Source organism: Pogoniulus pusillus, chromosome 30 (assembly GCF_015220805.1).
Source record: "Pogoniulus pusillus isolate bPogPus1 chromosome 30, bPogPus1.pri, whole genome shotgun sequence".
Classification (NCBI taxonomy): domain Eukaryota; kingdom Metazoa; phylum Chordata; class Aves; order Piciformes; family Lybiidae; genus Pogoniulus; species Pogoniulus pusillus.
The window spans coordinates 13,718,333-13,746,003 of NC_087293.1; the positions used below are offsets into that span (position 1 = coordinate 13,718,333).

At 45.1% G+C, this 27,671-nt stretch overlaps 2 protein-coding genes across 4 annotated transcripts in view; one reads left to right on the forward strand and one right to left on the reverse strand.

Annotated features, from left to right (window-relative positions):
• Positions 1–26,881, reverse strand: part of BICDL1 (BICD family like cargo adaptor 1) — a 57,847-nt gene extending 30,966 nt beyond the window's left edge. For 2 of the 3 annotated variants that reach the window (XR_010307917.1, XR_010307918.1), the window contains exons 1-2: positions 26,528–26,866; positions 21,716–21,931 (exon numbers count right to left, since the gene is read on the reverse strand). Coding sequence is in view for 1 of the 3 variants with exons in the window: in XM_064169072.1 (XP_064025142.1) it covers positions 21,716–21,931; positions 26,528–26,866 (555 nt within the window). In the remaining 2 variants the exon portion in view is untranslated. Of the gene's footprint in view, positions 1–21,715; positions 21,932–26,527 lie in introns of all 3 variants that reach the window. The other variant, XM_064169072.1, reaches the window with a different exon arrangement.
• Positions 2,885–27,671, forward strand: part of CIT (citron rho-interacting serine/threonine kinase) — a 116,856-nt gene continuing 92,069 nt past the window's right edge. Inside the window, exon 1 of the mRNA XM_064169062.1 lies at positions 2,885–2,950. The gene's annotated coding sequence lies outside the window, so the exon portion shown is untranslated. The remainder of the gene's footprint in view (positions 2,951–27,671) is intronic.

The following is a 27,671-nucleotide window of genomic DNA, read 5'->3' on the forward strand; positions in this document are numbered from 1 at the left end:
TTATTGCTAAATGTGTTAACACTCAGGAGAGCATGTTACCCCTTTTATTAATTTGCTAATAGCTGAGTTCAAGGGACTCCCCAGTTCCCACTCTGGTACCATTAACACTTCAAACCACTAATTGCTGCCTCGTTGGCTTCAGGTTGCTGGACTCCCAGCTCTTCTCTGGGAGGAAAATACACTTGGCTACTCAAATACAAGAAAAGAAATAAACAATTTACATCTTGCTTTAGAGTAATAATTAAAAACCCTAGAGGAATCTAGTTGGGAGTATTGGGATTTCTGCCCTGCCACCACGGCTGGCACTCTGGCACCCCAATGCCTGTTGCTGCTGGTGATAACCCTGTTTCTTCTAGGCTGACCCATGAGGTCAGAGGTGAGGCCATGGCTGTTTTCCAGCCCTCGGTGCACAGGTGCCACACGCACCATCAACGTTTTGCATACGTGGAGGTTGCCTGGTTAGGGAATCTTTGAGAAGCTTTCAATGCAGGTCAACTTTTAAACTTTTATCCAAAGCATTGTTTTATCCGGGAAAGTGCTTACACAGTAAGTGGTACATGCTGTTCATCGCCTTTCGAGGGCTTCTTGTTGCATCTGCTGATTTATGTGCACAGAGGAGAGTTCCCCAGGATGTGGCACCCTCGGGGCCCGGTACGGTGCTGCCACGGCGTGTGTGGAGAAGAGCAGCGGCACGGTGGCGGCTGGCCAGGCAGCCACCCAGCCGCTCATGACGATGTAGAAAATAAGGTGACTCCCTCATGAGTCGAGGGAGGTCGCTTACCTTTAGAGGAACCTGATGTAAAAGCAGTGACTGGGCTGGCAATTCCCAGGGAATGGGTTAACAGCGAGGATTTGTTGTTGCTGTTGTGGTAAAGAGGTGAAGGCAGGAGGGATGGCGCCGCACTGACGGTCTGCTGCCACCCTCACCTTGTTGTGACGCTTCGGTGTTAGTGTGAGAAGGGTTTTGTGGTTGATGCCGTCGGGGAAGTTTGTGAAGGCCTTGCAAGGAGCGCATATTTTAACGACAACGGTTAGATACACACCTCCCTGAGGCGAATTTGTCGTCAGGGGCTGGCTGCGGGGCTGCAGAAACCTCTCTGAGGTGAGGCCGGCGCTGTTCTGTGCTGGACACAGCCGGTTCCAGCCAGTTCTGCAGCGGCTACCCTGCGCGGCACAGCTGAGCTGCTCAGCGATGCCAGTGTCACCTGTGGGAAAACCCTCTTCAGACGGGACAAAACACTGTCTGGCACTGAGAGGTGAGGTACGAAGTGTGCGAAACAGCCCTGTCAGCACCGGCTCTGGGGAAGGAGTGCAGGGGCACCCGGCTGAGCCTTTTCCCGCCGATCCCCAGTGCGGTGCGGGCCGTTGGAGCAGGGGAGTGCTGTGCACCACGGCTGGGGCCAGCACTGTCCCCATCTCTGCCAAACGATGTGAAGGGCTGAATGAATCCTCCTTTCCTTGCCTCATTCTTCACTTTGCTCCTGCCCAGATGTGGGGAAATGTAACTACATGAAACATGCAGCAGCCTGGTCCTGGCGTGAGAGGTGTCACTCCCTGTAGAAGCTGTGTGGGGAAACGCAAATTCAGGAAACCTGCAACACTTCCAAAGTATTTTGGCTGTAAATATCCAACAGAGACCATTAACATTGATCCCATGGAATATTCATAGGGAAAAAAAGGGTTTTATGACTAGAAGTGCAGGACAATGCTATTTACTACCTATTATATATCCAGTAGCTAGAAGCAGACTGGCAGGTGGATTAAATACCAGCAGCCAGAGTGGCTATACCTGCTTGACTTTTGCAGGTAAGATTTACTTCCTAACACAGGTTTCTTTCTCCTCAGGAACCATCTCTGCAGCCTGTCATAGCACCCATCAGTCCACTCTTCTCCTTTGTTTTGTCCCCCCCAGCTAACTGCTGCTTCATTGAGGTAAGATTTGTGAGGTGGCTATGGTAGGGACATGCAGCATCCAGCGTGAGCTGTCCTCAATGGATCCTGGCACTGAAATTGTACAACTATGTGAAATGGCAACCTGTCTTCCTGTCTCTGTCACCTTTTTTCAGTGCAATTCAGGCATTTGGTGCCTTTGCAATACAATTTCACACTGAGATACCTGAAATGGTCTTTAGAGTCCTGCAGGTCTCCTCCTTCTCTAATTTTATTCAGAGGATTCAATACGTCCATATCTGCTTAGGCAGAAAGGTTTGATTTTGTGGCACTGCCTTTGTTAGAACCATACAGGCTGATGAGCCTTCTCTTCAGTGAGAAACAGGCTGACACTGTAGAGCACAGAAGACCAGCTAGATTGCTTGGAGGAGTTCTATACTGACAACAGAGCGGGTGGACAAAAGAAGGAATAAAGAGGCAGTTTAGTAGCACAAAATGAACCTGCTAAATAAAAACGGAACCAAAGATCTAGAGGATGATCATCCTTAATTGCCAAACCAAGGAGTGTGAGTCATGGAGAAGGAACACTGGAATTACTCTTTTATAAGCATCAGGCTCTGGACACATGGGAAGAGCCTCAAGGCTGTAGCATTAAACCCAGCCTGAGAGGGTTCTGTGAGACAAAGGACAGCAGCGGCATTTTAGAGTAAGATCTGCACTACTTCTGCAGTTGTGACATACACTGTATTGCTTGTATGAAAGTGTTTTGCTGCAGATCTGCTCTTCCTTCCCTTTTGTAGAACAAACTGCAAATTCTTAGGCCTTTTGAACTCATATTTATCTGAGTTTTAAAATAAAACAAGCCAAGTATGTGAGTAGTTTCCTCTCAACACACTCCAGTCATGCTGTGGGCTTTTGTGGGTAGCAATGAGTTAATGCCATATCAGTGCAGATGCCTCACACCTGAGAGGCAGAGGCCAGTGGGGAGCTGGCTATAAGGGAGAGCAAGGAGCAGGTGGGAGCTCTTTTCCTACGTGAGGCTGGGCTTGCACCTATCCAGGTAAGTGCTGTTAGAGTGGAGGTGTTTATTTCTTTGGTGGAAACTTACACAAAACTTGAATCTGCTCAGCCTGAAGCTGGATTGCCCATTTTGAGGGGAATGAAATGTTTCCTTAGGCTAAATCATTTACAGGAATAGGAACTGCTGTTTAGAACAGAAGCAGACAGTTGTGTGCCATGTGAAGGCAATTCTAGTTGGGTGTAAAATCTCTCTGTTCATTGTTTGAATGAAAGCAATAGCTTCAGAAGTGGGCGTGGGTTGTGCACACTTTAGGAGGTGCTTAAACACGAGCCTCCTTTTTTTGATGGTTTATTCTTGACCTAGGCATTTGGCTCTTGTGGAAAATACAGTGTGGAAAAATGAGTCAGCTTGTTTCCTGTGGGAGGGACTGCCGGAGGCCTGCAGCTTTGAATGCTGCAATAAATTAGCGCTGGAGATAACTCAGAGGACAAAGTGTGCCTGGAGGACACGCAGTGCTAAGCAGTGCACGAAGTGGGTCTTGCTCTTTGTACACAAGTAACGCTTCCCAAGTATGGGAGATGAGGCAGCTTTGCACAGTGGCTCCCGAGGCTGGTGCCTGTGGTAGGGCTCCAAATGGAGAGCTGAATGTGGGGCTTGTTGGCAGTGGTTTGGTTCTTGCCTATTGAGAAGGAATAAGGTACTAAAATGTAACTAGCAAGCTCTTGTAGGTCTGTGTGCCCTTGAATGAAGCAGTGGTTTCTCTGTGCTTTAGTTACCTGTTTGCAAATGGAAACAAAAGGTTTATGACTCAAATATTCAAGTCTGGTGATGTTCAAGTGGAGCTAAGAGAAACCACCACATTAGCTCCAGTAGAACACAGCTTGGGTGCAGTTTATTCAGGTTAAAAAGTCTATTGTCCCTGTGTATAAGATTGCAGTGTCTGAAGTTTTGCCTTGGCTTAACAGAGGGAACCAGTGCAGTTGGAAAGCTGGATGGTCTGTGTTTTGCACTGGCAAGTTCAGCAGCCTGCTCTCCTAGATAATGTCTAATGCATTTCTAATGCCTAATTTCCATGAATAAGTTATCTTTCCCTGAAAAAAAGGCCTATTTTATCTCAATAGAGCGTCTTGGCCAAGTTACCTTTGATGTGAGCTTTTAATTCAGATTTTTTGAGCTCAGTCTGACTTTTTGACTTGAGCTAAAGGATGCAAAGTATTTCTTCCAGTGAATTTGTAGCGATTCCTAAGTGTGGGTCAGATGATAGCCTAATGAAATAAAAAATGCCTGAGTAGTTTGGAAATAGCTGAACTGGAAACACAAAGTCTTAACCTTGTTATTAAATATTTTTTTTTAATAGAAGCAGAAGCTTATGATGGTGGAGGCAAAGATAAATGTAAAGCACCCTCCTGCTCTGGGAGGCTTTGCTGTCTTCCCCTGGTAGCCAGAAGTTGGAAGAGTAAATCTCTATTTTTTTTTTTTAATGAAATTGTTCTACTCTAAGACTTTAAACCTGGAGGTGTTCAAACTCAGATGTCTGTGCCTGTAAGCAGGAGACAATAATCAAACTTCTTGCAGACTCTTACTCTGGCTTGATGCACTCTCCTTTATTTCAAAGAAAATTAACTGAGTTCTGCTGGGGATATCTAACACAGGATGGCAGGCTGACAGTTCTCTCTGCTCTTGAAATCTTCATCTATACCTCCTGTTAAGCTCAGAACACATTCTTTTCGGATTTAGTGGTAATACACAAACCAAAAGCTTTCCACTGTATGCTGACCTGATGCTCAAGCTTGCACTTACATGTCTGTGTGCATGAAAATACTGGTGTCCATTCCAGCACATGAAATGTGTGGATGCAAAAAAAAACCATGAGGCAAAATATAAGGAGCTGGCTTAAAATATATAAATCTATCTCAGGCAGCCTTCAGATAGGAAGAGAGAAAAACCTTCTCTAAAATGTATCTTTAAGGTAGATTTGACCTGGGACATGTTTTATTATCTTTAAAATTCCTGCCAAGTCTGACTCCAAACAACTTCCATCAGACTGTTTCTTAGAAACAGTATTGATGTGTTAGGTTGTTTCTTTCACAGACTGATTTATTTATTTCAAAACCTAGAAGGAAAAGAGTTAAGAAGCCTTTGTCTTGAGGGAGAGTTTGGCTTGACTAAAATAAGACAGAGGATGTTCTGTGCAGAAGGCTTATTTCTCATAGCTGATACAGTAAAACTTATGGCTGCTTTCTGCAGAAAAATAAGGAAACTTAAACCCTATAGTGAATATTTTCCAGGATGGGAACTACAGCTTCAAACTATTCTATTAAAGCTTTCTCTTCACTAAATGTTTTCGCCACTGATAGGCACAGTAGGGTCATAAATGAAAGGTGAGTTCCATGAAGCAAAGTTTTGAAAAAAAAAAAAAGCCCCGTGGAAGCATGTCACAATTGTAACACTTAAATAAAAAGGTCCACATCTGCTTTCTTCAAGTATTGTTCTGGAACTGTTAGGTAACATTTTTTACTTAAAAATACTTGGTCAGCTAGCTTTTCCCCTGTCATTCTAAACACAACAGAACTGTGATGGATACCTGCAGACAAAAAGCTTCTAGAGATGCCATTTAACTTAGCAATGCTTCTTCCTGTACTTTAGCAGACTCTAGCTATTCCTGAATTGCTCTCCCTTGTTGGCAGCATGAAAAGATCTGTTTAGAGCATAAGGTCTTTGGAGCAGACTTGGAGCACAAGGCAGCCTTGCTCTTTGCTGATTGCTGACAGAAGATAATCACAGTGTGTTAGTAATAACATCTGAGCACTCTGATCTGCTCAAGTTGAATACACATCTATGCTTTGTACATGAACACTTGTCTCCTCTTAGCCCAGCTTTGCTCTGTTTCCACCAAGGTTCAGTTTATGACTCAGTGTAGCAGATGCTTGAATGCAGAAGCACTTGTTTACCTTTTTCTGCAAAGCCACAGATGTGGCACTAAGGGGATTAAGCCTCTAAGACCTAGATCTCACAGCAGAGGCTTGGCCTTCAGAGCAGTCTGCACTTCAATAGCACGATGTGGTGGCAAGTATGTAATAGTAACTTCTTGCACGAGCCACAGCTGCTAAATTAAGCCACAGCAGGTGCCTTCAAAGTTGAGGATAAGTTTTCTGAACACCTGTAGTCTAGCTTTTATGAAGCTGCTGAGCACTTCTGTAAGTGGCCAGAGCTTCTAATGGATGTGTCAGCCTTCCCTGAGGAGACTGCAGGGGCATTGCTGCAGCCAGAGTCCCTGGACAATGGGAGGGTCCAGAAACAAGAATGTGGATCTCTCTTTGGAACCTTTGTGCTTGTGCAATCTAGCTTTTAAAATGTTCTTGCAAGAATTTATTTAAATAACAGCTTTTGGCAAACTCACTGTTCCTGAAAATAAAAAATAAAGCAAGTAGATGCAGAGAGCAAACTTAACTGAAAAACAAGGTGGATGCAGCACATACTATAGGATGGCGTGTAACACATACTATGCTCAGCCAAATCAGGCCTGTCATTGTCAGGGACTGGAAGGAGATGCTGTCTGTATGATTTTAAGGCTTTGGTGTATCTGTGAACATAACTTAAGGTAAAGCATGGATGATCCTGTGTGGGTGAAGACCCCTCCGTATGAACTCTTCATATTTTCACTCATTTTTCTGATGGAGGAGAAATGCAGTGCTGGCAGAAGAGGAAAAACCCACTGCATAAGCATCCCAACAGCTGTTAGAGTATCTGCATGTGAACCTAGTGTCCACTGAAAAAGTCACAGCCAAAGACTCTGTGCTTGGCTGCGGGCAGGAAATTTGGCACACATGTGCTATACTTGAACTGTGCCTGCAGTCAAGGTTTTGGTCAGGTGTCACTGAATCAAAGCCCTTTCCCTCTCAGTCTGAGATGCTGTTTGGAAGTATAAGAATCATTCAAGCTGTGGGTGTTTTTGGCACTGCATGGCTCCATGCAGACATGGCATATTTGCAGTGAACCTCATCTGAGATGTGCAGCATGGAGCAAGTGCCAGGCAGTCATGAGGATTGGGAGAGCAACCAAGCCACGAGGTTGCCTGCAAACCAGCACTGGGGTTAGGAGACCTGTAAGTACTGCACGAGATTTTTAGACTGTGAAACATTGCACTGACAGAAGCTGTGAGAATTAAGAGCCTGTCCTATGTGTTTGACATTCAGAAAAGATGTGTTTTCCCTGGTGGCTGAAGGGTTAATGGCCAAGACTTAGTCTGGGAAGAAGTAGCATCCTTGATGAAGCTGTCACAACAGTGCAAGTGGAGCATGCTTCTCTCTTTCCCCATAATTGTCTATTTCACCTACAGTGATTCGTCTAGGAGGGATAGTGTGTCAAGGTCTATGGGTGCCTTTTGAGAGAAAGGGGATATGGTGAGGAAATGCTCTGGTGCATTTAAGGAAATGTCAGGACTGATGAGTGATCTGCATCCTTTGTGTGTGCTTTTTGGCCTTAACTAGGCAAAAAGAGACCATCTACAGCACACCATGTTAAACACAATGAATTGGTCTAGCTTCAAAGTCTCCCTGACAAGTTACTGGGTTTTCAGAGTGTGTTTTATTTTGAAAGCCCTCTTGGAATGTGCTCAGGCTGTAGCTGTGGCCACTTTCATGGCTTTCCACTTGTGCTTGTTGCTTTATCTTCAGAAGTGAGGGTGGCCTTGCCCTGCTGTGTATGGATTATCCTGCACTGGAGCACAGGCTGATCTGCTGCTCCAATTCTTACGCTACTACAGGATTTTAATCTGGGATCTTCCCTAATATTGCTGCCTTTAAATTAATTAACTAACTTTCCCTCTTTCTGCCTGGAAGCAAGAACAATGTGATTGCTGCCAGAGGAGATGGTGGCATCCAGCTCCCAGTAGTTTTTATTCCTCCTGCTGCTGTAGCTGAATTTTTCTTTCTGCAGAAGCCTGCAGTAGCAATACTAAATTTACTGAGTGCTTGCTGTGTGTAAGAGTATCTAAAATGGTGTCACTTAGAATTTCTGCAAGTACATTGTCCTGTGAGTTAGTCAGGAAGACTATTATCCTATCTGTGCTAAAAATGACCTTCCTTAAGCTGCTGACTCCTTTTCTCTCTCCTGTCTCACATGTGATGAGATGTACACTGAAGCTGGCAGATGGCTGAGGAGCAAACAGGTCCACAGCGCATGCAAAGAAATTGTCGCATCATTGCTAACCATCTTGTGCCAAGATCTGGATTTTCTTTTGCATGTCACTAGCTTGCCTATATTGGCTTCCCTGTGGCTTGGCTGTTCTGACTTATCTCCTGCCACAATTTTGGAGGCTTCCCCCCCCCCTTCTTTATCTTCTCTCTCTCTAGTTGATTAATATAGGTATCAGCCATGGCACATTGTTGAATTTTTACGTAGACACAATGCTGTGCCAGAGATTTGTTTGCTTAATTACAGACATGCTATTATTTCTGCTGTAGTGTGTCTGATCTGGGTTTTGATGCTGGGGCTGCTGATTCTTTTAGCCTCCTTTCCTTGGCTTTACTCAGATTTTTTTTTCTGTTGAATTACAGCAGATCTCACCAAGCTAGAACATTATAAAAAGTCAAATGGACTGAAGAAAGAGCAAGTCATTTAAACACGTCACTTGTGCTCCACAAGTGTTTGTTATCACTTGCATACTTCAACCCTTATGCATTTAGTTATAATGCAGTGCTGCCTGGCTTCCTGTACTGGCTTATTCTGCATTTCCCATGAGGGGATAGGTCTCATCTGTGTGATGATGTGGCAAAAATCTGCTCTGAGTGCCCAGGCAGATGGGGTCCCAAGGGACAAACAATTTCTTCCTCAGCAGGTCCAAATGTTGTATAGAGCAGGGAATTACTCCACTTGCAGAAAGCTTATGATGTTGGGACTGTACCCTGACTTGATGCTTTGGTCACATCTGAGCAGTGGTGAGGAGTGGGGCACAAGGTTGCAGTCTGTAGCTGCTTGATCAGAGGCAGAAAGTCTCAGGACAACTGCTGTCAGAGCATGCACACGTTGACCAGAATCCAGGTTAGTTTGCAGAAATTAATAGGTTAAAATACAGCATAAGTTTGTTAAGCTCTTGCAGGGATTTGGAATTTCTCAGTGCGATCTCCACTGGCGCCTAGGGACAAAGGAGCTAAAGATATTAGAGCCCAAGTTTTCAGCAAAACCTTCTCTGAAGGACTGATTCAAAATACAGCTTTACTTGTCAGGCTGTGAAATGCCAAGTATATCCACATCTGAAATGTACTTATTTGGAGGGCAAGACAAATGCTGTGACTTAGCAAGCTCCACATTAGTTTTTATCCTTACTCAAGTTTACTGAAAGGTTCTTGGATTGTTTATGGCAACACTTAATATTACCAGGGAAGGAGAGTGTTTGGCCAGGTCTCTTCATAGAGCAGGAATTTAGACAAGGGTTATAAGGCTCACTGGGGCTAATCCCTGCTAGCATTATACATCATCTGACAGTTGCCAAGGAGACAAGGATAATCTCAGGGAGACAAGATATGTGAGAAGGGTATTTATGGACATTTGCCTAATGATGCTGGTGGAATGCACCAAAAAGTGATTCCTATTTGAGTGCTTTTGAAGTACTGCCTCATCTGTGGTGAATATGGGAGACAGTTGGTACACAAGCAAAAAATTTCCCTGTGATGTTAAAGCAGCAGCAAGTTGGCCTTGATGCTTCCATCCTACTCTGCAGTGGCCTCACCCACTGCTGTGCAAAGGGATGTGAGGTGGCTGCCCATCTGCACTCTGCAACATCAGCAGACTAAGAATAAACAAGCCATTTCAGTCAGTGGTGCTGACACAGCCTTAATGAAAATTGTCTGGTTCATGTGCTTGAAATACTTGCAGGTGCCTCATGCAAATATCTTGGGCATAAAGTCATGTGAGAGGAAGGAAGATTGGAAGGGGTGCATAATGTACATATGGGCATAGATGTGTGTGCTTTGGTAATGGCTCTCCAGTCTAACTAGCTGTTTCCTCCTGCCCTGCCCTCAGCGTGAGATCAGTTGCACCACAGCTAACTAACTCTGGAAGTTTGTCACATTTTCTGTGCTGTGGGAATGGTTAACATCACAGACTACTTGGAATGTGGGTTTGAACAGGCATTTTTGGTCAGATTAGGCATTTTTCCCTGACCTGTGGTGCCCCATAGCTCTGCTTAGAGAGATTGAAAGAAACAGGAGAGCTAATATCTTAACTTGAATAAGTTCATGCTTGGGAGGGCTACTGCATCATCTGTTTCATGTAGCAAAATATTTCTTGGCAGTGTGCTCCCTGGCCATGAGAGGGGGCAGAGATTGGAAGAGGCCTGTGTCTGGGACCAGGAGCACTAATGCTGTGTGGTCTGGAACTGTCCCACACTGGGCAAATCTTCTCATGTTGAGGTGAGGCATTGACCTATAACGAAAGGAGAAAGGCTGCAGTCTCCTTCCCTCTCCCTCAACTTGACCTTCTTAGTCTGTGAAACTGTTTTTGATGGAGGATTATGAAGGATAGGAAGACAGAAGGAATTTCCCAAGTTTTCAAAGTCTGATGTAAATGAGTCCTTTGAAAGGAAGGAGTTGCTGAGAGTCAGCCTGCAGCTGATGGGCTGTGTCTCGTGGTATCAGAGTTAATCTCAGTAAGTAGCTCTGAGCTGCTGGGTTGGATAATGCCTAGAATGGAGGAGGCCTCTTTAAATGAAATGAAACAACCTGTTAATCCTCTACAGGTGGGGTCTGAAGACTTGTTTTAGATTGTACAAATCAGTGGTTACAATCACAGTAGAAGTTTCTGCAGTAACACCTGCCCTTGGCTTCAAGGGGTTCCAAGTAAAATGGTGTTTGGCCCCTTCCAGCTAGCCAAGCAAACTGCTCTTAAGCCATGGTTCTGTATCCAGTCCTGCTCTTAAATGCACCATTCTCTATCTACTTGTTTTGAAGTCTCTGCCCAGCATAGGCTCCATGTGAAGGGAGGGTGCTGCCCAGAAAATCTTGAGGTGCCTGTGTTTACTTTTCAAAGCACCAGGGATATGCAATTGCATCCAGCAAGAGAAATAAATAAATAAATGCTGTTCCCAAGTGTGTGTTCTCCTCTTCCACTGCTCCCTCTGGGCTGAGCTCATTCTTCCATACCACACAAACAAGCCAGATGAGCCTAAGCAGGTTGAATAATAGCTCTTTGGGCTGTCTTGTCTTGACTCAGATGAATATGGGGTAGCTCAACAGACCTGGGGGATGGTAGTTTCTTGGAAAAAAAGGCTGATAAAGCAAGAGGCCTCTCCTTTACTACAGCTCTGAAGGGTGAGGGTCTCTGCCCAAGGCACCAGTGCTTCCAGCACAGAAAGACCCCAAAAGAGGTAGTATTAACGGAATCATTAATTTCACAAGCATTTGCCTTGAGCTCTCACAGTTGTGATTATTTATTAGTCTTTATTAGTCTTCACTAATATGTCAAGCTCCTTTTACTAAGGTGGAGAGGGAAGGGAACACTTAAGAAGAATCTGTGCACAAAGTGAAATACATCATCCAGTAAAGTCTAGAGAATAAATCTCTCTGGATTATAGACAAGAACTACAGAAGTAATTTGAGTTAGCAAATCCCTGTGCAACTTAATAGCTGATCAATAGATGTTATTTGAACAAATATCACACTGCTAAATTCTGCAAGCAATCTCACTTGAACAAATATGGTAATTTCAGGCTTTCTCTACTGGTTTCATCTAAACATAAGTCTGCTGGCAAGTGCAATTGCCCCAATATCTGACTCCATTCAAGAGCTCACATTCAAACAGAGTTTGGAACCTGCCTCTGCATGGTCTCCTGTCTACATTTGGTTTTGCCCCTCACTTACTTTATGCCCATGTATAATATAAGTCTGTTCCAAAGCTCTAGCGATCACTTATTTTTTTGTTAGTGTTCCTTCAGGCTTCTCTACTGCTTTCCTTCAGGAAGACTTGACCTGATGTTACTGAAAGTCTTGCCTGTGTAAAAGATAGAAGACTTCAGAGGTTTCTCTTTCAGATATTACTTGGTTTAGATCTTTCCATGCCAAGTGAAAAGCTGGCCAGCCCTGCTTGACTGGTGACTATCTGGTCACTTCCTGAAAGCTTCCTATGATGGAGATCTTGTAGTATCTTTCGACCTTTTGTTCTGCTCGGTTAACCTGACAGCTAGATTGTTTTTTCTTAACATCTGATTCCTACCCTGCAACTTATAGACCTTGCCCTTTATGTAAGGTATGTAGTGAATAGAGTTTAAACTCTGTAATGGAGTAATATCTATCCTAGTAGTGTTTTTCTGGGATAGTACACCTTCAGTATGGGATACAGCTCACTAAATTCCTAATCCAAACTTTCATAACCAAAACACACACACTCAATTAGTCTCAGTTCTTTAAGATCAAGAGAAAAGCTCAAATTCTTTGCAGTCTGTTTCAGCAGGGAGGAGACTTTTTAACCTTGGGGAAGGCTCTGAGGTGACCTTACTGTGGAGTTCCAGTATCTGAAGGTGGCCTACAAAAAAGCTGTGGAGGGACTTTTTAGGATATTAGGTAGTGACAGGACTAGAGGGAATGGAGCAAAGCTGGAGGTGGGGAGATTCAGACTGGTTGTGAGGAGGTAGTTCTTCACCATGAGAGTGGTGAGGCCCTGGAGTGGGTTGCCCAGGGAGGTGGTTGAGGCCTCATCCCTGGAGGTGTTTAAGGCCAGGCTGGATGAGGCTGTGGGCAGCATGCTCTAGGGTAGGGTGTCCCTGCCTGTGGCAGGGAGGTTGGAACTGGATGATCCTTGTGGTCTCTTCAATCCTGACTGACTCTATGATTCCTCTACGAGGATCTTGTTTGTTGAGCTACATGGGTAATCATTGCCTACTCTCTGTCTTCGTTTTCCTGTGATGCAATAAAAACTCGGTCTTGAAACACTTCATGTACAAAAGCTACTGGGCCTGTGGTTCTCTTCTGTAAGTGTTGACCCTTGCTGCTAACAAGTCTTAATTAAGGTCTGAACATGTCTTGTTGCCCTGGTGTCAGCCACAAATTTGCAGAAGACTTCAGTTTCCTTTGATCTGAGCTTGAACACAAGCAAATACGATGCTGCTTTGTTCAACAAATAAATGTGAGCAACTTATGCTAAAAAGCTGCCAAATGGAAGAGCTTTCTAAGAGCACCCCTGTTACTACAAAACTGTGCCAAATCTGGAAGTGGATTCAAGAACAGGCTTCCAAGGATGTAGAGAACAAGGGAATTGTAAGGTGAAATGTTCCCCTCTTGGTGTACTGAAAGTGGAATCCAAGCTAATCCCAAAGGAGCTGAGGGATAACATAGTCTCACATCAGCTTCAGGAACAAAACTACAGAGACAGCTACCAGCCAGAGACTGGTGGGAAGTTAAGCTTCAATTGATTTTTGAGATGTATCCAGGAGGGAACAAAGACTGAGGAGCAAGAGCAGAGGGGGAAGCAAGGAAGACAAAACACAATACTTTTTTTTAGGTCAGGGGAACTGCACAGTGCAACTAGTAAATGGTATTTAAGGGCAGTCTGAGTGAAGATGGTAAGAATGGTTAATGGAAATGTTTCCAACACTTCTGATCTTGGCAGTCCCTCCACCCCAGACACTGGGAGGGATCATGTCCATGAAGGAGAGCTGATGCAAATCTGCAGTTACAAAGCTGAGCTTCTAGAGGAGGAGACCTAATGAATTCTTAGGGCAACCTCTATTTCCTCCTTAGCCTACCTTTTTACCCTAGTTGCTTTGTCATGCAGCACACTTTATGCCCTCATCTGTCTGTTTCCTGTTGTACTCTCACCTCTAGACAGCTTCATGTTTCCATGGTGGCATCTCCCATTCTCAGGGATAGCATTGTCAAGCATAAGTCAGCTCTGTATTGCATTGTGGCATCTGTCAGAAGTCAGCAAGAGAGTCTAGCTGATCCTCTATCTGTGCTTAAAGTGAACTGGGTTTTCCTGAAGGCCATTCTAAACCAAATGCTGATTAAGCTTTAGGCTGTTTTGCAAGGTTGGCTCTACAGTATTATGGGCAACCAGAGCACCTAATACAGCTGGAAAAAAAACCTCAGTGTACAAGAGACCTCCCCCTTGAGCTACTATCTAGTAATTTGCCTTTAGGAAAAGCAATCTTGCTTTCATTATAAGGTGTGTGAACTTTATAACCCAGCATGGCTCTTTAAAGATCAGATGATTTTAATTGCGTTTTCCTTATGTATATATTTGCGAAGCCTTCAGTCATGTTTAACTCTGGTTCCAGCTAGTAATGCAGTGCCTGGATGCAAACACCTTCTGTGTCCTACTTTCCAGAATCTCCTGGAGGAAGTGTTTACAGCAAGTGTGAATAAGCAGTAATACTTTGAAAAAAAATCTCTTCTGCCCACATGTTCCTATCTTTGAGCACTGCTTAATAAAACAATTAATATAAACATAAAGATCTGGACTGGAACAACAGCCACTTGAAACTTCCAGTGAAGTGCAAGAGGGGAGGAAGGGACTCATTCAGATTTTTATCTCCCAACTCAGGAAAAAGTTTGACTTCAGTTTCAGTCTAGATTCCTCCTTTTGGATTTTCACAGCTTAGTGGTGCTGCTAATGTCTCAAGGCAGAAGCCTTGCAGAAACACTCGAAATCTCTTCTGGAATGGTTTGCTAGCTGGGTTGGTTTACAGCTGAAGTGCAGGAAGAGCTGTGTACGGCTGCCTACCAGGTGCTTAGCACTTGGGTATATTTGTCCTGGACACTCGTTCCCTGCTGGTGTTCTGCCCAGGGTGTGGGGGCAGAGATCCGCGCTCTGAGGATGTCTCACGGGGTCAGCCTCTACCGCTCCATCCAGGCACCACAAGGCACTGAGGATGTGTGAGCCACAGCGCAGAGGTTATGCGGCTCTGGCAGATAATCGTTTGTGTTGTGCTGCTCCCTGAGCTGCACTCGGGGGCAGATGCATAGTGCCAGGCTCCTGGCAGAGTCACCCTTGTGCGGGCTGATGGACCTGCTCACCGGGGCTCTCTTTGCCAAGGGAAGCAATCCTTTACCTTTCCCCAGCGGGCTCCGAACCTCATTGTGGGTGGTGTGGACACCAGGCTGCTTTGAGCTGGGAGATTCCTGAGTGGTTCTGGGGGAGAAATCGCCGTGAGCAGGGGAGGATATGGAGGGGGTGTGGGGTGAAGTGGCGGGTGGTGGGCACACATCCCGGCAGCGAGTCAAGCCCGCGGGGGTGGCAGACAGGCCTCCGCCCGCCTGCCTCGGACGTCACAAGTGCGTCTCCCTGCGTGTCCGCTGACTGCCGTGGCATTACAAGCAGAGAAATCACAGCCGGTTGCCACAGCAACATCACCAGCTGGGGCCGTGCTGTGCTGTCGCTTAGCAACCAGCAAGGGGGCTCCGGGGATGTCGGGGTACCTGCATCACTGCCCGGGGCAGATGAGGCTCCCACCCAGTCCTTGGGACTGCTGGATGCTATCCCTTTTCCCCAAGAGCAGGGATTTCCTGCCTTAATAGCAATATACTTTTTAAAAGCTTATAGTAATTTTTCAGCCCTTTCCTTGAGGAGGGCTTTTCTCTGTGTGCTACTCTTACTCTCTGTACAGCTTTCTGCCCATTCCCTTACTGCTCACCAGCATTTAAACCTAAAAGATACAGGGATAAAAATCAAATGCAAAATGTTTAGGTAAACACTGTAGAGGTGTGTTCCCCTCCCATCTTCACTGAAATTTTCTTCAATGTTTGTTGGATTTATGCCTTAGTGTCTGGATGTGTTTTATGTCTTAGTGTCTTCTATTTGGCTTTGGAAGCTCTGAGTGCCCTAAAATGAGGTTAACTGGTGCTGCAAGCTTGGCCAGACTCTCAGCAGAGGATTGAGCCTTTCTTCCTGCCTTTCTCCCTTCCTCCAGACGGGTAGTGGGCGAGTACCACTCAGCAGTGACCTCAGGATATTTCTTCATTACCTTCTAGGGCACTGAATCATTTCATTGAAGGACTTTGCAGGCGAGAACATGCAGCTGCAGTCACATCCTATATTTACAGCTTTGGCATAGAAAGCTTCAGCGCTTCAGTCCTGATGTGGCATCAAGCTGAATTATTAACAAGTGTTCTCTGCTAGGGAAGAAGTACCTGTTGAGAAGAAGCCTGTTCTTCATGTGCACTGATCGTATTCCCTTGTTGATTTGGGGTCTAGTTACATGGTCCTGGGATCTGATGACGCTCCAGAGAGGCAGAGAGATGGAGGGTGCTTGATGATAATGGAAGGTTTGCTGGCCTCAGGATTTGTCTGTCTCTGTCTTGTCCTGGTATCTGATTTCCCCTTGCTATACCATATGTAACATGGCTTCCACTAGGCACAGAGCAATGCTGGAGGTGCTGTCTGCTTGCCTCCAAGGACTGAGGAGCTCTACCTAAGCTGCCATGAAAGGCAGGTACTTCAGTTCCTTCAGCAGGAAGGGATGCTGCCTTTTCCCCTGCAGTCTTCCCCCCACAGTTGAATTTAGACTGCTCAGAAATGATGCATCTCAAGATTTGCTATGTAGAATTCCATGCGCTACTCAGTAGCTCAGTATGGAGCTCCTTAGAGTCAGCTGCTTCTTACCAAATAGGTCCAGCAAACACTGAACCACAGCAAAAAGTAGAAGCTTTTTATAAAAGAATTCAGTGTAGTGATTGATCTGCACCTTGAAATGTGGAGCTAGTAAAAACCTACTCTTCTTGAAACATATGTCCACTCAGGATCCCCTTCTGTTTAAAAATAAACTCTTTGTTTATTCTTAAGTAAGTTCTTAATTAATTAATAAATTCTTAAATTCAGCCTGACTTACTTGCCACTGTGGTAAGCATGGCATTTCCCAATACACCCTGATGGGCTACAGGAGACAACTGAATAAACAAGAAATATTAGGAGGTTTGTATTAAGCATCTGTATAGATAAAACAAGGAATTAAAGACAAGATAGTTCACAACAAAGGCTCCAGATCTCTGGCATGGTAAAAGTGGTGAATCTTGCCCAGCAAATAACCTTAAAAAACAATTAGTCTGGATTTCTTAGAACCAACATCATTCTTATGCTGAGAGACCCAAGAGCCAACCATTCAGTAAAATCTCTTCAAATCAATAACTGACAACAGAGGTGCTTCTCCTTTTAAGTGTGCTGTTAACCACAAAAGGATGTATTAAAAGTCACTGGGAAAAGGGAATAGAATATGGTCAGCTCATTCTTGACTCAAAACCTGTTCCTCTCAAATCAAATCCAGGCAGTGCCTGCCAGTCCTCTGAGGCTCTGCTGCATGTTAAACCATGAAGTTAGAAACAAAACTCCTTCCACTGAAATATCACTGAAAGGAAGGTTTTGTGGCTAGCAAATAAAACCCCCTTTGGAGACTTGTGGGCTGGCTGATCGTTTTCTTCCTGTACCAGAGGGACTGACTGGAACACCTCATTCTTTGTAGCAGTATGTTGGCACTAGATGCTGAGCGAATATAAGAACTTGGTGATTGAGGGCCCCTCTGAGGGATGCCGCAGCAGCTGAGCGCTCTTCTCTAAACACAAAGAGCCATTTCAGTGGTGCAAGAAGACACGCTTTTTTCCTGCCACTGAAAAGAGACTTTCATTCCAAAAACTACCTGAGTTTGACATTGTAAAATTATTTCCTTATGCTCAGTGTACCATAAAAGAAACCAAACTGAACTGGTGAAGATGCATCCTCACCCAAGCTACAGGCAGCAAATAGCTACAGGATCCCAGAGCTTGGTAGCAGGAAATGTGTGGGAAAGCCATCTGGTGAAGCCACTTAGAAACAGTGTGAAAGTCTCTTTTCATTCACTTAGTGGCAAAGTAGTAATATGCTGCCTCATTACAGGAAGAGAACTTCTTGTTGTCATTATTTGCATTAGTAGCTCCTAGAAGCCCAAAGTGGGGAGAGGACTCTTGTGATGTTAGGTTTGGTGGGCACATGTAAGAAGAGACCTTTCCCTGTACTCACTGCTCCCAAATTTTATAACATAAAGAGGACAGAAAGCATAGGATATTTTTTTCTAAATGTGGAATTGAAACAGATGGGAGAGACTGAAGGAGCTGGAAACAGAACATGTAATAATTCCCAAGCCTTGATTTTTCTCATCAAATCTGTACTTTGACTCCTCTACTTTATCTTTGAGCCTTTATGGTGAGTGTTATGTACCCTGGCATACTGCTCACAATGTGTTCTGCAGTTCTCCTAGGTAAAATGGCATTTAGATTGCTATGGACAAGCTGCTGGAAGTTGCTACAGGCTTTGCTGTACTGAAGTAGGGGGAGGGAAATCAAATCAATGTGCAGAAGGGATTTTAATCATCACTACCAAATTTTTTAAAACATAAGGTTATTGTGAAGATCTTAAACCTGATCTTTGGCATCTGAACCGTGTCTTTCACTATGAGCTCCCAGTTCAGCCCACCTAATTTCCTCATGGCTTAATACTGCTGTAGCCCCAAGCAGTATCTCCATTCTGCTAAAAGCAGAGAACCACACCAAAGGCTGTATTTCAAGAGGAGGCAAAGTTCCTTATAGCCTACTTACTATTATTAGATATGTAAAGTTCTCCTATATCATCATCTCATTTGAAGACCTCAAATAATTTCACAGACCTTATTTTAGCCTCTTGGCAACTCTGAGGCAAACCACTTATCCCCACTTTTAGAGACTGGAACAGACTTAAAATTCCTATCCTTGAGTTTTTCTTATCAGTTTTTGCCAGAATTGAGGATGGATTTTTTTCAGTTCCATGCTTTAATCTAGAGACAGAGCTCTCCCCTTGCTATCCTTGCATGGGTGTGCAGGACTTCAAGCTTGGTTGCTTAGCATTTATGCCAGGTTTAGACAGAGTATGTGCTTGGGTTGACCTTTCATCTCTGGGGAAAGTAGGGTTTAAAAAAATGTTCTAAAGCTTAATTAGATGGTGAAAGAATATCACAGCAGCAGGAAGGAGGAGGGGTAGGATGAGGTAGAGAGTGGCTGCTGCCCTGCTTTGAGGTAAAAGGGGCTGAAGCCTAGGGACACCAGAAGGAGCAAGCAGGACCATGTGGGCTGGTAGCTCATGAGGCTGAGACTGTTATTTGACATACAGAGCTTAGTGCTAAGGGAATACCTTCCTCAGGCGAGATGCTCAAGTGCTATGAAAATGGGCCACGAGGTGTTAATTGCTCAAAAATGTAGAAATTCAAATTTAAAGAGCTAGTACCTACTAGTGTAGAATGACTCATATCAGAGAGCAACTTGTCTTTCCTGTGAGTGGAGTATACAGTGTTGAGGCTCTGAATAAGATTTTCTTTTCCTCTCCCAGGCTTCTAATAACCCACTCCTTCCAGACACCCCATTGTGACACAAAATGTAGGTGCAAAACACAGAACCAAGAACACCCCAAAGGTCACACAAGCAACAACAATACTTCTTTGTAAGGTTTTTGCTCTCCTGGTGCTCAGCTCATGACCCCTAGTAAGACTCCAGCCTGTGGCAACATGACTGTGGGCAAGCACATCATGCAGCTGTACTTGTCCCTTCTGTCTGTTGAAAGCCTAATAACAGGAGCCAAAACTATGTGGGTGTAGGGTTTAAGCACTACCAATGCCTCAAGGATTACATGCATAACCTCTTCAGAATAAGAGACCAGACAAATAAGATTAATTGCACTGTGAAGCAGCAAATGTGGAACACTAAGCACCCAGTAATCAAGTGCTAATATAACACTGAGATTTTAACAAGTCTCAGCCTTACGTGAGTGGTCATCCCTGGGTGAACAACACACTGTTCCCAATCCTGTTTGGATTTGCCCAGATTCTCATGATTCTAGGAAGACTGCTTATGTTTTTGCAATATTTGAGTTACCAGCCAGTTTTGGCCAGGAGACTAACTCAACGAGCACCGAATTATTTGTCAGCAAGCATAAGCTGTTTCTATCAGTCTGTCTTGTCTGCACTGGAGAATAGCAGTCTTCCAAGCTGGGAACTGGGCTGGAGCAAGGAGAGTAGCACCAAGATGACTTTCTTCCAGGATGTGGCATTATGAACTGAGCACATGAAGACTATTTCTAGCAGTAATAGTGAGCTAAGGGAACAAAGCCCATGCCTAGGCATCGCATGCCAGTAGACCTAACTTACTGGTTACTTTGCACAAGGCTTAGCTGAGCAGCTCCCTGAGCATATGGGCTTTGAGAGGCTCCTGTGGCACAAGTGTCACGTGAGGATAATCCCATGTGATTTAAAGCCCAAAGCAAGCTGTCTGCTTTTCCTCCCCTCCTATCTTCTAGACTGATCCTTCAGTTTGTGTTTATACTGGAACCATAACAAATTTTACCTTGCCAGCTAGTGATGGAAATTATGCATGCAGAGAAACTCACTGAGGCTCATCAAATCTGATGAGACCCAAGTTCTTAGCCATGGATAAGAGACATGAGACCACCCATGATCTCTGCAAGAGCTTGGGTGGAATCTCTCATTTATGTTTTATGGGAAATATGCTCTGTCCAGAGAAGGGGTGAAAGATCTTCCTTAGCTCTTCTTCAACACTTGTGAGATATTGCTTTAAAAATACAGACAAAATTAGCATTGTTTCTGAGTTAAGGAAGCTATCTGGTGGTTTAAATTTGTTGTTGTTTTTTTTTTTTTTTAAGTCAGTTTAAAAGAAATCCTCAGTTAAAGTGGCTTTTTAAGTGTTTGACAAGAAAATCTGCAGCAGAACAAGGAATGATTTCTTTGGATGCCAGTATTGAGTATTACACCCAAGACCTTATTTTCTCACCTCCAAAGGCACAGGGAAACTCCATATCCAGACCAAGTGAAAACAGATGGAGAAATCTGTGCCCTAGGTCCATTTAAAAATCTTTTAGTGCTAGCGTTGTAATCAAGGTTTTGACTCTCCCATGGGCAATGTCTGTGTCAGCCCCAGAGGCTGACCTCTGACAATCTAGTCTGAAATGTGTTCTTACAACATCAGATGGTCCTCTTCATCGTGAGTCTGTCTTGTGTGTTTTTGTTCTATGCTCTTTTGGGGATAAACAACTAGTCAGAAGAAAATGTTTTCATCTGCTGGAGTAACTGTGCTCTCAAGCATAAAAATTATGGTTTGTACTAACTATCCAGTGGTGAGGAAAAAAAACAATGTTCTTAATTCTGGAAGAGGAGACAGAAACTGTTAAGTCTTTTGCTGTCAGAAAGAAACCCATGCTGAAAGTATTCAGTCAATTAGGCTGATTAGTAGCACTATAAATCCCACTTCATTCAGAGACTAGTTAAGCTCTTTGCTGAAACATGCCATCCAAGGAATTTCAGTAGGTTCTCACCACGGCAAAGTTGCCTGCAAGGACGCACCATCTTAGAATGACATGGTATATTCAACTCTACAACATTATAGTCAATGCATGTCAAAAAAAGGGAGGCCAGCAAGAAGTCTTTCACCTCACTTTCACAGACCAGTCTTTTCTTTGTGCTACAATTGTTCAGCCTATATGTACATTAGAAACCAATTTTCTAAGCCAGTATAGCTAAAAAAACAGGGGAGAGACAGCTCTATGCAGTAAATGACCATTCAACCCAGAAACAGAACTGGAGTAAAATGCATCACTCCCTAAAGGTGTAAAAGTCAGTTTAAAGGCAGTGTGTTTTAGAAGGACACTTGCACAATCTGACCAGATGCTGAATCTTTCTTTTTTTTTTTTTTTGACGAGGCAGCTCTCTTGCTTATGTGACTGAAAGGTGGTTTTTAACAGAGCTGTGAACCTTTGCCATGATCAAGGCAGCTGAGTGCTTGCCCTTGCCATACCACTGTGACTCACCCTGTTGAGCTGGTCCAGGAGTCTTTGGTTCTGTTCGGAGAGTTCCTGGACAGCTCGTGTCTTCTCACGGTCAGCTTCACGCAGGTGAACCTGCTGCCTCTCCAGCTCATCCTGCAGCTGCTTCACGTCACTTTCCAGTTCAGACACCCTTCCTTCCCATTCTCCTTCTTTGTTCTCAAATCGCCTCCTTAGTTCATGTTTCTCTTGTTCTAGGTGCTAGATAACAAGGAGAAGAAGAGGTTAGAAAGGATAACAATGAATGCTGCCTCCTTTTCCTCCTCCGTTTTTCAGGCTGAAATAGTTTGTTTGGGAAAGAGAATGTCAGTAGAGCATGACAGTGCCATGGAGGTGCCAATCCCATGTCAAAGCAGGTCACTGGCACTAAACTTGCTTTCCATTTTCAGCAATTGGCCTGTCCTTAGCCTCTGGAGATCAGCACATTGAATTTTTACTGAAATGACTGCCAAAAGAGTAAAGCAGGCTGCATGTCAATAGGTGGAATATATAGGTCAGGCAGGCCAATTGATTTAGCAGAGCACAGCTTAACTCCAAAGCAGTACTTCAGTGGGCAGGGGCATAATTCTTCTAAAAAATTGCCTTTATATTCAAAACTACACAAACCGTATCCTTAACTGCTGATGAGGAATCTAGATGAGGCATCTTTCTTGTCATATGGGTCTTATGAACAACAGTTGAATCATCTATCCAATTTGCTTCTTCTATTCCTGACCTAATTAGTTGTCTGGTAGTTTGATAGTGCACAGTGGCTCTATTGTGTGATGCAGTTGGCTCTGGAATGGCAATGGATGCAGTGAAGTATTTTCTATAGACCTTATATACATGCACATTCTGGTTGCTGGTTTTTTAGACCACTCTCAGTTCTGGACTCTGATCTTAGGACCAGCTGGAAAATAAGGGACAGCCTGAACCTGGTGGAACTTTTGCATGTTTTACAGGCTCTGTTAAATAAGGGCTCAAGTTAAACAGAGCTGTAAATCAGGTCACCACATATCTGTGGTGTGCCCATTTGGAAAAAAAAAATCTCTGAGCTTGAATTTCCCCTGATGACTGAAGCCATGTGGACACTTGCAGAACAGTCACAGACTAAGGACATGAGCATGTCCCAAGATCAGCAGGGAAACCTGAAGTGCCCTCTCTTTGTTCTGTCCCCCAGAATAACCTGCTGCTACTCTCAGTTGGATTTACCAGTCTTTTAGGAATGTCTCTTAGCAAAGAACAAAAACCCACTGGGGACAGCATTTGTCCATTTTCCCAGGGTTTCATCCCCCAGTGAGCCATCCCCATGGCACTTACAATAGAAGGAGAAAATAAGCCTGATAGGAGGAAAAGAAAATTGCACTGCCTTTATGTGAAGAGGCTTTTTTATTGCTTTTTCAGAAACACAGGTTGTGAGGTGACTATTTCCCCTGGGTGGCTGCTGCTGATGACACACAGCCTCCCTTGCAGAATCTCTGCCACCTTCCCAAGCAGGTCTGAATGTCAAAGCACTTCTCCAGCAGCCCTCTGGCCTGCCTTATCACCAGCCTCCCACCCCTTGCTCTGCAGAAGATGTGTGTTTTCCCTTCCTCAGTCTTATCTGCAGATCTCTTCCTATGCTTCTTCCAGTGCAGTGTAGCAGCACTCTGTGTCCTTCCAACTCCTACAAATTCAGGACTTTCTGGAAAACTCTCAAATGCAAAGGAAGGCTGACTAAAAACAGTGGCCCAAAGCAAAAGTATTTCCCTGTGCTTCAGGGAAATACAAGAGTACCCCTTGCAAATGAGAGCTAAGTATTACCAACATTAATGCAATAGGTAGGCATGAGATCCCAGCACCAGGCCCCTGACAACCACTGCACAGAAATCATGTTTGGAGCAGCCACAATTTCACTTTCAGCAGCATGCTGAAAAAGCTGTCTTTTATAGATCTATCTCCTTCACTGCTAGGCAACGTTTGGAAAGAACCAGGGACTTCTCTAAATGGAAGATGAAACTTCAGCCTGCTGAGGAGCAGCACTGCAGCTGAAGTTCCCCAGATATTACTGAAATGTGATTTAGAAGCCACCAATAACCTTTGCCAATCATTTAAAAAACACTTTAGTTCTTTACTTTCAAAAGAAAAGCTACACTACCAAGAGCTCAAATAAATGGCCATCACACAGGTAGGAGTCGGAGAGCAGCATGAAATATCAGGTTTATTCTGTTGTGATGGAGACACCAGAACAGCACAGTGGGGCACTGAGAGGCTGTTGCAAAGACGAGGGATAAACCAGGTGGGCCGTGCTGACCATTTCCTCCTGCCTCTTCCTCTTGAACAGCTTTCTCTTCTTCCCTACCCTCACCCCAGCACCTGCACAGCTGCAGACCTGGATAGGGTTCTTTTGCATGTAGTGAAGAGAGGGCAAACTGCTGTCATCAGAAGGGAAACTTCTTGTTTTCTGAGTGTCTCTGTCCACCAGATGCTTACTGATTTTTTTTTTTTTTACATGGAACTGCTTTCTAGAAGATGTTTTCTTCTGAAAACAACTTATCTTCAACTTAGCTGACCTGGACTGGTCCTCATCTAGAGATAAGACCAAGGGGAAGTTTCCCAGCTGATAAAGAGGGTTCATACTGTAACATGTTTGGATACAGCAAACTTTAATATTTCAGAAGACTAGAGCTATTACCTGGTTTAATCCCTTACAGAGGACAAGACAGACTACAGCTACATATCAAAATTTATTGCATGACTTCAACTCCATGATTACAAATGAATTTGAACTCAGGTTGTAAAGTGAAAGAGTTGCCAGAGTTAGGTGTATGGCAGGGATGCTGCACTTCAGTAATGAGCCCTCAAAAAATAGAACCTATTTAGTCTTGAGGCAAAGCACCTGAGAATCAGCCCAGCGGCTGAGAAATGGAGAGGCTTCACTGGGCTCATTACTGTTAAATGGAAGAAAAATCTCTCCTCCTAAATGTTACTTTAACATTGCTATATTAGGCACAATTTTCATCATGTATCTCATCTGAGAGTGCTTCTGGGTATTGTCAGAAAGTTCTCAGCACAGGCATGGTAGCAACAGATGGGGGTCCTTCCTCCCTGCTCCTGTGAAACTGAAAAGCTTATTGTGATTTTGTTCACTTCAGTGGCAATAAAGGGTGGCAAATATTTAATCTGCAGAGGCCTGGATTATCAGGCCATGCTGTAGGAGATTAATGTTCAAATTATTTGATTATTTTTGTATGTGTGTTAAGTAGCACTGTCTTAGATCTGCCAAACATAGGGGAAGGTATCTGACCCTTAAAAAACAGATAAACCTAACTCCTATCAGAGTAGCAAACTGTTATTCAACTGGAAAGTTAGAGCAATAGTAATGGGATGGAAAGACACAAACAACTGGTTGTGTTTACCACCTCTGCATTCAGCTTCTGAGTGGGCCTGTGAGAACACAGGTAAACATCTGGGATGTTATTTAAAACACCCTGAAGTCATGTTTTTCCCTTCACTACATTTTGTGAACAGTGAGTGGTATTTGAGACTCAAACTCCCCAACAGGCAGCTCAGCCAATACCTAAACTTGTGCATTTTTCCTTTAATGGCAGAAAGGTTCTACTCCAACTCATTGGGAAAATCACGTCAGCACATTGCCACATACGTCTGTTCTTGCTTAAAGATCAACCTGAAAACATCCAGTTGGGCAAATTTTAATACTCTGTGAAATGCTAACCTGATATATAGTGCCCCTTAAACAACAGTAAGAGCAAATGTCACCTTCACTATTGCTTGTATCAGAATAATACACACAGAGATTTCCCTGCTAAGAGGAAGGAAGGGATCAGCTTGGGTAAAGCATGGAATTTTGTCATGAGAATCATGAGAACAATGTCCATACAATAATTTCACTAATACCCTTCGACTTCAGAAATATAAACCTGTGAGGAAGGAACACAGGAACACGCAGGGCTGTACAGCAAGAACTGGTCTAGGGGTGTGACCTGAAATGTGAGCATTAATCTAGCCCTGTTCAAACTCTCTCTAGAAAGGTGAGAAAGTCTTTTCCTCAGCCTTCTAAGCGGTATCACTTGCCAGGAGAATTAACATTCCAAGAGTGGGGGTAATAGTGCCTCTCTTACAGAGTCCTCCAGGAGACTTGCTCCAAAAGAAGCTGCCTGCACAAGTCTTTTTCTTTGTAACAGCTCTGTTTCATCCTTAAAAATCAATACATATCTCAATCCACTGAGTTTCTGGCACACGGTTCTCTCCAGATACCTGTAGGTATTTTTCAGAGCAACCAGTTAAAAGAGTCATATCATTAGGGCTTATCTCCTGCCATGTCTAATGCCTTAGCTGCAGAAGCTTAAGCATAAGCGCTACATATGCTCTGTCTCTCGGTAGGCGCTGTACAAATGTAACTTTCGAGGCATTTCCATGACGAGATGAGTCAAGCACAGCGCACATCTGCTCGCCCAGGTGGTACCTGAGTCCTGGGGCAAAACGGCTGCCACAGGACCCTCTGCAAGCGATGTGCTGTCGCCTGTCCTCAGGCCAGTACGTCGCCTTGCAGCCGGGGAAGGGAAAGCACAGCAGCTTTGCCTCCCCCAGGCCTAAGAGGCTTTTCTTAGACCCCTTCTTCCCCGTCACGGCCAGAGGGAGTTCCGTGGGCTGCTCAGCAGGCCCTGTGCCTGCTGCAGTGCCCGGGATTTGTCTGAGAATTGGCCGCTTCCCGCGGGGAGTGTCTGCAGGGCTCCCGGGGGCCGCGGACCCGGACCAGGGGCCCCTGAGGACGGCTCCGGTCCAGGAAAAGGAGGGAGGAAAGCGGCGGGGCCTCACCTCCAGTTTGTCGGTGAGCTCCTTATGCATCCTCTCGTACTGGCGGCTCATGTCCTGATTGCGCTCCAGCAGCGCCTTGCCCAGCCGCGCCGCCAGCACCAGATCCTTCTCCTTCTGCCGGATCAGGGAGAGCAGCTCGGGGTCGCGGACGGCGGCGGCGGGCGGCGGCTCCGGCGGCTCCCCGGCGGCGGCCAGCAGCGCCAGCTCTTCCTCCAGGGCCAGCTCCAGGGCGGCGGCCGCGGCGGCCCCGGCGGCGGCGGGCGGCTCCATGCCGCCGGCGCTGTCCGCCTCCGCCGGTGCTGACCCGGCGGCGGGCAGGCGCAGGCACGGCGCCGACATGGCCCTGCGCGCCGCCGCCGCCGCTCCGCTGCGCCCCCCGCGCCCGGCCCGCGGCTGCTGGGCGGGGAGCGCCACCGCCCCCGGCCCCCGCCCCCCGGCGTCGGGCCCCGCCGGCGGCAGCGCTGGCGCACCGCGCTCATCGGCTCAGGGCTAGGGCCTCTCGCAGCGCGATAAGGGGGCACGGTGGGTTTGTGCTTCTTGGCTTCCAGAGGGAAGTGCCTGCTTCAGTCAGGTCTCGCCGCCTTTGCTGCAGGCCCAGGCCAAGAATCGCCTCCGAACCCTGGGATGTCCTGAAAAGCCCGAGGAGGGAGCTTGGCACCCTCAAAGTGGCACAGTGCTTTCGGCCCCCTTGCTGTCTGCTCCTGCAGAGCTCTGGCTGGACTCTTAGGATCTTAGAGCTCGATAGTTCACTCTTGGAGAGCTGACTACAGCTTCCAACAGCCACTGCGGCTCGCTTTCAAGTTCAGACTGTTTAGGATGTTCCCGGATAAAATATATCTTAGTGGTTGTTGGGAGTTGTAGTCAATTTTACTCATAGCACGTTGCTCTCGGGAGGAGGAGACTCTACTGGGAGTAGGACCGGCTAGTTTTTCAGTTTTGGATTTGATGGTTTTTTCACCTCTTAGATCCAGACATCAGTTTCCCTCTTGACACCAGAGGCAGGCTGAGGTAGATTAAACTGGCCTACAACTGTACATTGCCACATTTGCTAAGACTGTGTTTCCTCAGAGTATGCTTTCATTTCAAGCAAGTCTTTAATAGATTGAACAAAAGCATTTTTAAGGAAACCTGTGCTTTTGACTCC